This window comes from Martes martes (genome assembly GCF_963455335.1).
Source record: "Martes martes genome assembly, chromosome: 3".
NCBI classification, from domain to species: Eukaryota; Metazoa; Chordata; class Mammalia; order Carnivora; family Mustelidae; genus Martes; species Martes martes.
The window spans coordinates 183,403,853-183,418,508 of NC_137890.1; the positions used below are offsets into that span (position 1 = coordinate 183,403,853).

At 35.2% G+C, this 14,656-nt stretch overlaps 1 protein-coding gene across 3 annotated transcripts in view; it reads left to right on the forward strand.

Annotated features, from left to right (window-relative positions):
- Nucleotides 1–11,230, forward strand: part of HYCC2 (hyccin PI4KA lipid kinase complex subunit 2) — a 70,078-nt gene extending 58,848 nt beyond the window's left edge. For 2 of the 3 annotated variants that reach the window (XM_080798906.1, XM_080798907.1), the window contains 3 exons: nucleotides 490–577; nucleotides 3,549–3,708; nucleotides 8,909–11,230. In XM_080798906.1, the coding sequence (XP_080655032.1) occupies nucleotides 490–577; nucleotides 3,549–3,708; nucleotides 8,909–9,507 (847 nt within the window). In that variant the 3' untranslated portion in view covers nucleotides 9,508–11,230. Of the gene's footprint in view, nucleotides 1–489; nucleotides 578–3,548; nucleotides 3,709–4,455; nucleotides 4,624–8,908 lie in introns of all 3 variants that reach the window. The other variant, XM_080798908.1, reaches the window with a different exon arrangement.
- Nucleotides 11,231–14,656: the final 3,426 nt, after the last annotated feature.

Consider the following 14,656-nt stretch of genomic DNA (forward strand, 5'->3'; position numbering starts at 1 on the left):
AAAACTGTCTTTCTACATAGTTCATAACCCAAGTTTTCATGAATGCATTTAAGTAGATTACCCTAAATATCAACACATGATAAAAACTAGTTTGTGAAGAGACATTTGTAAACGATTTTAAACATTAGTATTTGAAATCTTCACTTTGTTGTTTTTTGTGTGTGCGGTTTTTTTGTTTGTTTGTTTGTTTGTTTTTAAGTATGCTCCACACTCAATGTGGAGCCCAGCTGGGGCTTGAACTCATGACCCTGAGATCAAGACCTGAGCTGAGATCAAGAGTTGAACTGTTACCCGACAGAGCCACCAAGGGTGCCCCTCTTCATTTTGTTCTTGTAACCAAAAGTGGAATAGTTTAGAAATGAAATGATGCAAAACTTAATGTGAAAATCTCATTTTAGAACTAAAATAGTAGGACTTGAAACAATGAAAATGTTATTGTAAGTATTAGAAAAATTTGCTAAAGATAATAAACAGTTGGCTTCTCCACAGGTATAATGGGCAGTGGGACCTTGGCCAAGAAGTCCTTGATGACATCATTTATAGAGCTCAGCTAGAACTCTTTTCTCAACCACTGTTGGTAAGTTATTATATTTATTCTTTATTATTCTTTATTAAACTCTGAAAGCGGCACTAGCGAGTGAAAATATTCAGTATATAACATATGAGGCAATCTAAATCATTGAGGGAGAAAGGTTTATTTCATAACAATTGGTTAACTATTGGAGAGAAAACAAAATTGATTTAGATCCTCTACTACCACATATAAAAATAAAAATAAAGTTCAGATAAATTAAAGAATTAAGTGTTTTAAAATCCTTTAAGAAAAGAAAGAGGAAAAGGTTAGAAGCATTTACTCAAATTTCTAAAGATGGAAGGATTTTCTAAGCTTTAGTGATAGGACAAGTCACCAAAAAAGGGTTGGGCTTTTTTTTTTACCACATCAGCATCTAAATTCAAAACCTCCAGTTTGGTTTTTTTTTAGACCTCCAGTTTTTTAATTTATTTTATTTTGTTTTTAAAAGATTATTTATTTATTTATTTGACAGAGAGATCACAAGTAGGCAGAGGCAGGGAGAGAGGGAAGCAGGCTCCCTGCTGAGCAGAGAGCTTGATCCGGGGCTGGATCCCAGGACCCTGAAACCATGACCTGAATAAAAGGCAGAAGCCTAACCCACTGAGCCACCCAGGTGCCCTAAACCTCCAGATTTTTTAAAAACAAAATTAATATGTATTGCAAAAACTGAGAAAAAGATTCTCAATAGACATGACAAGAAAGCTAATTATATTTTGTTCTAAATAAAAAGATTTCATACTCTTCCACAAAATAAATATATTTCTAAAAAAATCTTTCTATTACCAGTAGCAGTATAACACAACTCTGAACATTCCTTTGCAGAAGCAGTTCGGTAATGTGTTTTTTTTCTTTAATCTGCCACCCCATGTCTAGCAACACATCCCAGAAAACTACTTTGAATTTTTAAAAATGTATTACAAGCACAACATTAGTGTTATTTCTAATTGCAGAGGAATCAAAACAAAAGGTGTTTCACAGCAGAGAATGATTATGTTTACTTGATGAAATTATATATTCAAAAATTTTGTACTAAAGAAAAATGCTAGCTTATGTTAAGTGGTCAAGCAGTTTACAACTATTTTTTAATCTGGACAAGACAGAAGCAACATACAAATGCTTACGATTATCTAGGTGGTTCAACTCTGGATGGTTTTTCTTTGTAAGTTTCGTATTTTCTAAGGTTTTTATAATATTATAATGGTATTTTAAGAATATTTATGTTTTTTCATTTGTAAACTTTAAGAGTACAATTTTTTAATCAAGTTTATTTCTAGATTTTAATTGCAATTATATTAGTTTACACTTTTTTAAAAGATTTATTCACTTATTTCAGAGAGAGCACAAGCAGGAGGGTCAGAGGGAGAGGGTGATGGATTTTTAGGCACACTCTGTGCTGAGTGCAGAGCCATGAGATTGTGACCTGAGCTGAAACCAAGAGTTGGGCACTCAAACCAAGTATGTCACCCAGGTGCCCCAAGAGTACAAGGTTTTTTTTGTTTTGTTTTGTTTTAAAGATTTTATTTATTTATTTGTCAGAGAGAGAGAGAGAGCACAAGCAGGCAGAGTGGCAGGCAGAGGCAGAGAGAACAGAGAGAGAAGCAGGCTCCCCAGTGAGCAAGGAGCCTGATGGCAGGACTCAATCCCAGGACCCTGGGATCATGACCTGAGCCAAAAGCAGTGGCTAGGCTGACTGTGCCACCCAGGCGTCCCCAGAAGTAGAAGTTTTAAAGCCATTATCTTTTTATTATTTTTTATACTTTAACTATTAGTTTATTGAGGTAGCATTTACAATAATTTGCTAACAAACAACACTCCTTTCTTAAAATCTAGAGCAGGTGATAACAGCTAAAATAGTTGGCAGGTAGAGAAACAGGCTTCATCTTTATTCCTGATGAAAGCTAAATTGAAAGACTTACCTCCCCACCCCTTGGTCTGTATGTTGGAACAGCCCTCTGGAGAAGTTTGAGTTGGCAGAGCTGGCACACTTGTCCTTTCCAAGTGGAGAGGAAAGGAGAAAGTTCTCCAACTCAAGATCTTTGCTAGATTAACACTACCCAATAAAAAACATGCATCAGTTGATGATAGTTACTTTCCAGCCAGATATTTTCCTTTTTTGTGGAGGGAGCAGAAAGCGAAATCCCAGACATGTTCAGGGAAAATTTCTCCTTTTGGAAACAAAGGAGTGGAAAGAAGGCTAATTTTTTTTTTTTAAGAGAAATAAAATTTTGCATGTTATTTTTCATTTAAAGAATCAGAAACTTCTAAATTTTCTTTAACAGAGTTCAGATGTTAGACAATTTTTCTTTCTTTGGAATGCCTTTTCTCTTTGAAGATTTTATTTGTTTATTTGACAGACAGAAATCACAAGTAGGCAGAGAGAGAGGAGGAAGCAGGCTCCCTGCTGAGCAGAGAGCCCAATGTGGGGCTCGATCCCAGGACCTGGGATCATGACCTGAGCCAGAGGCAGAGGCTTTAACCCACTGAGCCACCCAGGCACCCCAGAATGCCTTCTCTCTTTGAAAGTGAACAAGTTTAAGGAATCTGTGGGGTATGTGACTCCAAATTTTAAAAGTAAATTCTCATTTTAAAAGCCTACCTGAAGGAATACAGAACAGGGGTGTGTGGGTGGCTCACCTGATTAAGCTTACTTGATTAAATGTCCAATTCTTGATTTTGGCTCAGGACATCAGGGTTGTAAGATTGAGCCGTGTGTCTGGCTCGTATGCTGGGCATGGAACCTGCTTAAGATTCTTTCTCTCCCTGCCCCTCTCCCCCCAGTAAAAAACAAAAACAAAAACAAAAACAAAAGCAAAGGAACAGTGGAGGTACCTACTTTTCTAACACATTGTGTACTTTTATATTTTATAGTACCATTTTATATACATATTCAAAAAATTATGGAAACATGAAGTGTAAAATAAGCATACATTATATATTTGGTGTAAATATGTATAGACTTTATATTATATTTTAGGTTGCCAATGCCATGAAGAACTCATTACCATTTGATGCTCCTGATTCTTCACAAGAAGGCCAGAAGGTACTTAAAGTGGAAGTCACTCCAACAGTGCCGAGGATTTCTCGGACTGCGATTACAACAGCTTCAATCCGTCGTCATAGATGGAGGAGAGAAGGTGAGTATAAAATTCCTATGGCCCATTCATGGATTCTAGCAAATTTATCACTGTTTTTATAAACTAGGTTAACACATGATATTTAGTACTCTGTATAATTAAAGTAAATTTTAATTTTTAAATATAGTGCTAGAAATGTGTTTAAATGCCTGAATTTATTTTGATACAGATACTTTTTTTTATAAAGTAAAACGATGTTATTTAGACTGCTCTGGGAATGTTAAAACAAAAAATAAGATCAAGTTAATTTTTTTCTTTTTTTGAACTAGGAATAAGAATAGGGAAGAAATTTCTTTAAGCCTTTATCATAATGGGAAAAAAGGTGCATGTATGAGCACTGTGGGAAAAAATTATATAACTGACCAAACCAATGGTGAAATACAAGCTATCTATAAGAGTTGGTTATTGTATTTTCGATCTTTATCTTTGCTTTTCCTTTTTTTGGAGGTGCTGAATCCAGCAGTATTTCATAGGCATATGGTACTTGAATAGTCAAGCTGTCTTGCCTAAGATCTATTAATTGCCACTTTAATGATCCCTATTTTCCTGTGCTATTCATTTGCGAACCTCACATTGTTCATCTGCCGCCTTATGTGTGTGCATGCTGTGCACACACATGTAACTATATAAATAGTGTTTGTGTTTTTATCATATCCATATATACATTCTCTTATCTGCCTGGGTCAAAATGCTCAGAAAAGAATAGAGCAGCACAAAAGCACTAAAATTTTATATGTTGAATCCCAGATGGCTTTGACTTCTCAAACGAGGCTGACTCGAGTATTCCTGGCTCCCCGATCCAACACGGCTCCACTGACCTAGGGATCAAACGTGTTCAAGAGGGGGAGGTGCTGGTGCGCAGGACCCCTGAGCACGGCTCACCGGAGCCCAACTCAGCAGCAGCCACAACAGAGGGTAGGACAGAGATGAGGAGGCAGAAGTCAGTGAGGCAGTTGCTGGAGAAGGATCCTGGCTCTCTATCCCCAAGCAGAACATCTTTTCATTCTAGTGTGTGTTTCCACTATCCTAGGGTGTATTAGCTCCTCCTTGCAAAGCACACCTCCCCATATGCCTAGCGCCAGGTCAAGTACGATCTTTAGTTACCATTTGTGCTGGCCTGGAGTCTGCATTTTGTGTAATCAAAGAGCAGCTTGGCATGGCTACTAACAAGGCAGAGGCCTGTCTCCAAAAGGTCTGCAAATGCTTGGGATTTTTTCATTACTGAGCATGTTTATTCTAACATTAGGAAAGGAAAAATGCACCCAATGGACATGAGCCTTTAGTCAATATAAATTGATTTCAATTATATAATAATTTATTCCTTAAAAATACATGAAGAAAGTTTTAAAACATAAATACATTATCTTTGAGGAATTGGATTAAAGTGGAGCTGGCCAATTTATCTCTAATTCCAAGTTGGTCAGTTAACAAGAATTTCTTACTTCTTTGACAGAATAAACCAGTATTTATCGCTTTTTATAATCTGTGAGTCAAGTTACTTGGGTCTGACTAATGAACTACTAGCTTCTTCCCTCTATAAATGTGCTAAACTGGTCCACACTACATTTTGTCATTTATTGTAAATAATATTGTAAATAATTCTATAGCTCTCAAACAGAATTGAAATATATTAGAGTTCAGGTATCCTAGTAGATCCTTGTTTCTACAATGTAGGTATCTCAAAATGAGAGTTTTTTTTTACCCCCAAATCACTACCACCACCATCACCACCATCATCTGTAAAAGAATACTTCTCTCCAATAGAAAACTATTTATTTGCTGTTTTACATGTGATGCCCATTGGAGTTGACTTTGTGAAAGAGCGAACTGTGGCCTAATGGTTTTTCATTATTTAATGTATTGCTACTATGGAAACTTCATACTAATTAATAAAATATAGCCAATAGTTTAAAAATAGGTTATATATTTTTACATAAGACCAAACATACATGAAGCAGTTACCTTCCACCTTAAGGAAGTATCTTACTCTTTGGTGCATTGGAAATTTGAGCATGCTCAGTAAGAATCTAAATCTACTGTCTGTTCCCTTGCCCATTTGCCCACATTGACCTTAACTTCATTTAACAGTGTTGCATGTGCATGATCTAGGGACCCAAAGGAGTTGATGCTGTTTTACAAGATCCTGTGAAAGATGTAACCTTCCCTTTTCATTTTCTATCTTTCTCTGAGGTAGTCAGAGGCATAAAAATAAGTATGTGAATAGATGCCAAACCCAGAGTTGGCCTAAATTGAACAAAAGCCTGTTTCTCAACATTCCTGATGACTAAGTGAGCCTCTTGTTATATCCACTACCATTATTAAAATGTTGGATTATTTGTGCTAAATGTAGTACTATGTTATGATAATTAAGACTTGATAAAATTCTAGAGTGTGGGATTAGGTTGAAACATTTCTTCCAATTCATCAAAAGTTATATAGTTTGAAAAAGGAACCAAAATAGTAGTTCTTTTAAAATATCCTATTAAGGGGTGTCCGGCTGGCTCATTGGTAGAGCCATGCAACTCTTGATCTCGGGGTTGTGAGTTCAAGCCCCACATTGGGTGTAGAGATCACTTAATAAAATCCTTAAAAAAAAAAAAAAAGTAAAATATCTAATTTAATATTAAAATACCATATTTTAATATCTCCTATCACTCATAAAAATTTGAGTTTGTGAGGGTGGGGTATCACCACAAGGAAGAAGGAGTAATTTCTTTCAGTGTGTTTGAAATTTCTCAAAAACTACTTTTACTTTTAATCTGGATTAATTGTATCATTAAATCAATATTAATAGGAGCTAAATTTATAAGGAAAGGCAGACTGAATAGAAAAGTTCACTACAGGGGTGCACGGTGGCTCAGTCGGTTGAGCACCTGGCTCTTAATTTTGGCTCAGGTCATGATCTCAAGGTCCTGAGAACGAGCTCTATATCAGGCTTCCCATTTCGTGGGGAGTCTGCTTATCTCTCTCTCTCCTTTTGCCTCTCCCTCCACTCACACACTTTCTCTTTCAAATAAATAAATCTTTAAAAAGAAAGAATGAAAGTAAGTTCAATAAAGATCCTTTTTTGTTATCTTCCCTATAGATCATGAGTAGTAGTATCACCCAGGGAGAAAATTAGAAAGGAAAAAAGTTGTAAGACATAATTGCCTTTTTATTCCTTGAGGTTTTTTAAATGGAAGGAAATTACTAAAACCTATGGAAAGTTTTAGTGATTCTGAAGTCAGCTGGAGCTTTTGTATTGACGTTAATATTTGGCCTTTTAAAAGAATTTTCTAGTATGATGGTTTTAAATCAGTTTACAATTAAAATTATATTTGTTATATGTTGAAATTGAAGGGAGGCTATAAGCCTATCACCTACCTTTATCCTGATGGTCGAGTAACGTTTTATTTGTGACTTTTAGGATTTAAAATTATTGCTAAACTGAGGACAATGCCTGTGATTAAAGTATAGTCAGTATTCCACTGTATTGAAACAACATTTCTGAGTGTATAAAATATCAGTAGGTTCTTTTGCATGGTGGCTTTTATGTTACTATCATCTCTTTTATGGCCATACTGCTTGGGCATCAGACCTGCATGAGGCAAGATTTAGATGCTAGCACTAAGTCTCTCAGTCTCCTTTCCTCAGTATGTATAGATAATATATCTGATGATACATTTCTGTTCACTCCAGTTTTCTATTACTCATGCCAGTTGTGAACCGGTAAATATCTTTTCTTGGGCATTTCGGAGTTCTTTATAGTAACTGTAAGTAAATTGCTAAGATGATAACATGTAAATATAATTTAGAGTTTCATTTTGAGTTACATTATATACTGTTTCGAAGAAGGGGTTGAGAGAAGTGGTGTCGGCTGCATTTTCATATGGCTTTGCATGATGGTTGAAGATTTTAAACTGCTGGATATAACAACATGCCTTTTGCTTTAAAGATAGCCTATTTTGTTCTTTTGAAGGAAGGAAATAACTAATCCATATAAGAAAATATTTTTATTTTTCCAGGTACTATGTTAAATAAAGATTGTGTTTAAATATTTTATGTATATTTTACTTAGATAACCTGTATCTCAAAGTAATATTTGTTTAGAATTCTTTCCTAATATTTTACCTTAACTGTAATATTGATATCTGTATGTGGATTCAGATTAAACTTTCTTGCTGTCTGGCAAACATACATAATAATATAGTGAACTGCTATCCATTTTGAAAGAAGCAAGTGTATTACTTTCCAAGAGAGTGTTGATCATACTTTCGGTAAGAGAATTAGGCTTTCTGGAAAACCCAAATTGAATGTATTAGATATGTTTCTCCCCTTCTAACAAAAATCCCAAGATAAGGATTATTTCATTAACTGTAGTTTCTGCATAAGATGGAATGGGACACCATTGTATTTTGTGATCATGATAATAATGCATCTCAAGATGAAAAACCCAAATTATTACAGCTACATAATATAGAAAGTAAAAACTCTTCTTAACTATCCCTGCTAGTTACTCTCTGATAATCAGATATTTTCTTCATATTAATTGGTCAAGAAAAAATGGAAACAAGTTGAGTAGATATCTCCAAAAGACAAAATATAAGTGTGACATTACTAGAAGCAATGTACAGTTTTTTGAGTTAGAAAATCTAGTAATTTCATGTTAAAGGTTTTTAAGCCGTGTAGAAGGACTTGGTTGTTGAGTAAATGTAAAATTGTACTATCCTTAAAAAGGGTTTGGCTTATAGGGATAATAATGAGTTTGGCATTATTCTGGGTGACTGCAGTCAGAAGAGGGTCTCTTTTGTATGGTCTTTTTTATGGTAGGCAAAGGAAGATATGAGGAAACTTTTTGATTTTTTTTTTTAAATAGATATGGTCACCTCAAATAGACAAGGGTATATTATAAAGATTTTGTAACGAATTGTACTTCACCTAAAGTTGTTTTATATGCCTAAATATTGCGATACTAAGTTCCTTTGTGGATAGTCTTACAAAAGCTGGACTAATTAAAGCTGAACGAACACAGTGAATAACATACTAGGATCTGTGTAGATTAAGCTTTCTTCCCCTAAGTTATTTAGGAGAAACGTTGACAACAGGGCCATTGCCAAACTATAGCGAAGATTACCCAAGAGATAAGGTCAGTTGAGTTTTTATTCACAGTTCCTTCTTTTTTGATTTAGCTATTGCTGAGTCTGTCTGATTTGTTTTTTAGGTGCTGAGGGTGTAAATGGAGAAGAGTCGGTAAACCTAAATGATGCAGATGAAGGATTTTCATCAGGGGCTTCCCTCAGCAGTCAGCCATTTGGGACCAAACCATCCTCCTCTTCTCAGAGGGGAAGCTTAAGGAAAGTAGCAACGGGGCGTTCAGCTAAGGATAAAGAAACAGCTTCTGTCATCAAATCCAGTGAGAGCCCTCGAGATGCAGTCATTCGCAGGCAGTATGTACAGCAACCAACTGATCTTAGTGTAGATTCAATCGAGCTGACACCGATGAAGAAACACCTGAGCTTGCCTGCTGGCCAGGTGGTGCCAAAAACCAATAGTATAAGTCTAATCCGGACAGCCAGTGCTTCCTCAAGCAAATCATTTGACTATGTAAATGGCAGTCAAGCAAGTACCAGCATTGGGGTTGGCACTGAGGGAGTTACTAATTTAGCAGCTAACAAGGTTAATCGATACTCAACTATCAGTCTACAGGAAGACCGGCTAGGTCAAGCTGGAGAAGGTAAAGAGCTCCTCAGCCCAGGAGCCCCCTTAACCAAGCAGTCTCGATCCCCAAGTTTCAATATGCAGCTAATATCCCAGGTGTAGTTCTGACATCCTCTCTCATCTTTCTGCTTACCCTTTAAACTGAACATTTCATTGTGTAAGACGACACTTCATCCCACATTGTGAAAATATTGATCATCGTAATCAGATCTGATTTAGTTTAGGTATCTTCATACTGTATTTTGTATGGAAACAGCAATAAGGTTTTCTTTTTCCTCCTTCCTATATCTTCTCTTCACCTTATTCCTTGTAAATGCGTTTGTGAAGCAGTATAAAATGTATGCATTTTCCATGCCTTCCTTTCTTCTTGGGTGATGTGCAATCCATCGTAGGCTGATCGGTCCCATTTCAACACTGTGAGACTGAGGATATGTTAGAGGAAATGGTGTATATGATCCCTATGAAATGATTCTTTGGCTTTCGTTTTAAAAAAAAAACGGGTTTGTTCTCATAATCTATAGAATTATGGAGATTACTGGATCATATTTTTTTCTCTTTTAACCAGGAGTGCCTCAGAGATTCTGCTATGACTTTGGACTTCTCTGAGTCTGTGCAATCATTTTCTTGAGAAGCATGGGGAAAGGTGGTAGACTGCTGCACTTTTTCATTAAAATGTGGGTGGTTCTTTTTCCCCCCCATCTCCTTTATTTCGAGGACGCAAATGTTCAGTTACTGAGGCATTTAAATCAAGTTGTAGCCCCCTCCTTTGGAGGGCAGGGCTCAAAGTTGTTTGTGTAATTGATAATGCACTTTCTCAATGGCTCTACAGTCATTAACATGTCTTCCCTCCTCCCCTCAAGGACATAGGTCATTTCTGTCCTTAAAGTTTGAACAACTAACAAATCAGAGAATCCAAGGGGCATATTCTATTTCCCAGGAATGATTGACACTTTGGTGCTGGGGTTTTGTGGCAGGGGGGGAGGGGGTGGTTTCTGTTTAGCTTGTGTGGGACTGTATGTGTGAGGGGAAGTTTTGATAGGTTTTTTTTCTTTTCCTTTGTGAGCTGATGATGACTGAAGTAGTACAAGTACGTCTTCAGGTAAAGAGAGGGATTTCTCAACCCACTTTCTGTGATGTCAGACTATTGGAGAAACCCTTTCAGCTGCTTTCTAGATGTACCTAAATTCAGTCAGATATTTTGGATTAAGAAACCTGAAGTCCTGATAGATCATATACTCCAAGGAAACACATCAGGGACAGATAATTGGCTGAAAACACTGATGCTTCAACGTGACACACTTTTTTAGAACATTTCTACCAGGGGGTACTGACTTGATTTCTCCTACAAGGACCACACTGCCTTTGTGTTTAATGTAATGCAATTTGTGTACCTTCTAATCATATATCTGCAGAAGTTTCTCATTTTTATAAAACTTTGAAATCATGCCAGTAAGCTAGATGTTGAATGTATGTAAGTAGCATTTGGTAACTGTGCTAAGAGGCTACAAAAATGCATTACTAGTAAAAAAAATTTTTTTTAGTTCTGATTTGATTGGGTAAGATTTCATTATAAGTTCTTTTGGGTCTCAGGCTCTAATGCTTGATTGAAAAAAAAGAAAATATATCGGTTTTTGAAAATCATTTTGTGACTTGAACTGCTATACGTTATCCTTCCACAAAATACATCAGAGGTATTAGTGCTTTGTACATTTAGACATCTTTATTTTATTATTGTGAAAGAAAAATACACTGAATTATAGAAAGCAAGTATTCTCCTAAATTAACAAAGTTTAAAATATCTCTATCAATTAAAATTACAATAGATTTTGATAAATAAAATAACCAGAAAAATGCCTCTTGTTTTTTTCCACATCGAGAACCTCCCCTCTCCTCCTCTTATTTTATTGTAAGAGGGTTTGTTTTGTTTTGTTTTGGAGGGGATTTTCTTTAGAATCTTTTTAAGAACAATGAGATGCTTATTTGAATTTGGTGGTCTGTAACACTTTTCAGCTCTTAGAAAATGGAAAACTAGAACCTGAACTAGTACAACTAGTACTACTACTACAACATTGCCAAAGTCTGGGATAAAGTGAAAAGTTTATAAATAGAAATGTATTGGAGTGCGTGTGTGTGTGTGTGTGCGTGTGCGTGTGCATGTGTGTGTGTGCATGGTGTGTATATGTATATATCACAAAAACATATGTTAGATGTCCCGTTTAATTTCAGGGATGTCAGATAAATGAGTTTGAAAGCAGCCAAAATAAATGAGGTCTAGAGATCTCTAACATATTGAGAAAAGCAAAGTTTCAGGTAGGAAAAGAAAAGAGCATTGTTCTTACCAAGGGGTAAGAGCTTGGCCATGGCTGGAGGTCATTCATTTTATGGCAGAAATGCCTGGTTTATTTAGGAGGCTGGCAGGTTGTTTTGAATTCAAGTTGTGGTTTATTGGCATTTAAATCTAATATGATTTAGTTAAAACATACACAAAAACCCCCTAAAATAATACCAAATTACAGCAAAAGCTGTAATAAATAAAATAAATCTCTCTTGTTTTGTTAAAAATCTTAAACTTGAAAAGTTGGTTTTGGAGAACTTTCAACTTAGAGGATATCATTTATCTGTGTATATACATACATATTTTGTATGTATGCATACCCATTAATGTTTCATAACCCTGTAACATTTTGTTCTTTTAAGTTATGTGATTTGGCCTTAATGAAGTAACATTTCATTAAGCTCAAACTGTGCATTCAGGGTCTTAGAACAGGTTTCCTATGTAAGATAACGTTAAAATTTAGTTCAGTGAACCATAAGTCAAATTTTTAAAGAATTTTTTAATATTCATTTGCATTATTTATTGTTATTCAAAATAGTTTTCAGATCTATAACAGCTGTTGCAAATATATATCAGCAATATTCATACTTTATTTTTTAACAACCTGTTGTTCTATACCTATAAGAAAAGGTCTTTCCCTCTATGGAAAAGCTTATTACAGAGAAAATACTTGTTTTCTATAATAAATCAATTTGATTGGTTCCATCTATGCCAGGTTGAATTAAGAAATACAAAGAAATACCTGAAGCTTTTGGTAACTCTTCTCTATTACATTAATTTTAAATTATGTTACTAGAAATCAACCTAAAATGTAAAGTGTGCAAAGCTAACCTAGAAGTAAGATTTTTAAATATAAAAATATTTTGAGAAGCTGAAGGGGGAAGTGGTTATAATTTAAAACCCTGACCCTTGCCACCACTCTTATTCTCCCAATTACTCTTCAGTGCCTGTTTATTATAGAGTCAGAATTTTTGTGCTAGATGAGACCCTATAAATAATCTAGCTCGTCGCCCAGTGCTCCCTCCCCAAATAGCTGTCCTCAGGAAACTGAGGCTCAAAAGGTTGTGACATGATCAAAATCACATAACTAAGAAGCAGAGCCAGAATAGAACTCCTGTCTCCCGTCAAATGCATATTAACACCCCACTGCCTCCCTGTACTCATACTATGGTAAATGTGGTATGTAACACTCTCCATTTCTGCAGTTTCTTTACAGTTCTGGCCTAGTAGTTGGTGAATACAGCACATTAAGAAAAGTACTTAATCCAGAAGAAATGTAGAGTAATGAACAGATGGGGAAGTGTTAGAAATGTAGGTATCTATACCACAGATGTAAGGATAGATACATTTTTCTTATTCTAATTTATGCCTTACTATTTTCTGCCACATAACAGTTGTATGCTGCCATTTTGTAGTTGATTATATTTCTGGGGATTTATTTAAGTGCAAAAATAAACCCAAAGAAATGGCTTTGATCAGTGTTTCTAGCTATTTTAAAAGTAATTGAATCAGCCAGCTTTCACAGTCACCTGGGTAGCAAGTTAATTGTGTTGCACAGTGGAGTACTGCAAAGTAAAGATTAAATAAATTTTATTCCATTAATTTCTAATGTTGAAAAAATTGAACATTACTTGTTCTTTAGAATAGATAGATACAAGCAATATTTCCTTATGTGGTTGATAAAGGTTATAGTGTGAAGCTTATGATTCCAAAATGGAATGCTGACCATTATGTCATTTAAAGTGTATATACCATATAAAATGTCTTAAATGGGGTAGTCTCAGCTATATAAGCTCAATATTTCCGATGTATATTCTCAAATTCCACTTAATAGCTTTAAATTAATTGTAACTATTTATTAGACACTGGAATACTGAGAATGACTTTCAGATTTTTTTTTGCACTATTTTGTGACTATTTTAATGAAGTGAGGTGTTTTCTGCTACCTCACTTTGTGAGGTTTGTATGGGTCCATTTTTGAGTACTTCAGTTGACAATCAATTGTCTCATTTAATTCTCTGCATGTTCATTTGTAAATTGAAAAAATTAGTATCTGTCATTAGGTGGTAGTTATACTATTTATATAAACACTGGCAAGGAGGAGCTCTCCATTTCTGATCTTGGATTACAAAGTAAGTTTTTATTTTAATCAGTATTCCAGTTATATTTTTGTTTTTCAGGTTAAAAATGTTTAATAGGTCATACCAGTGGTCAGAAAATCTGTAAGAATTTTAGAGCAACTTTTCTATACTATGGCTGTGTGAAAGTCTGAATACGAAACTTTCTATCTTTCAAGTTGAATGATTATTGTCATGTTTCAAACCACTAAGTTGGTTGAGACACTTATTTGTAATGCTTGAATTTTTTTAAAGTGCTTTCTAGAAACAAGTTGAGAACCTACTAGAAGTTACTGATAACTTAAACTCTCAAAAATTATAATATTTGCCAGATTATAAAATGGAATGCAGTGTAAAATTGTTGACAGTGCTCATAAAATCATGAGTCACCAGATTGGTACAATTTTCCATTTCTAGTTGGTCATGTTGATACTACAAGGCATAAATTTTAGTATTACCTGCATTGTGTACCTAACGGGTAGATTGTATTGGCACTGAATATACACAGGAAATAAATTCATAAAATCAACCAATGTGTACTTAAACTATATTAGATTTTTGGTGGTGCCAGAAATCTGTATGATGATCCTGCCATTAGAATTAGAGGAGCCCTCATTATCCAAGCCTTCCCTACCCGTATAGGCACATTCCTTCCCAACCTGTCCACACAACTACAGACTTTTGGAAACTTCAATCATTTCAGTATTTCTTAACCACTAGTCACATGAGAAATACACACAAGAGCAAACAATTCAGAATAGAAGTTAACAGATAGCTGGGAATGATGTGAAATAACTGG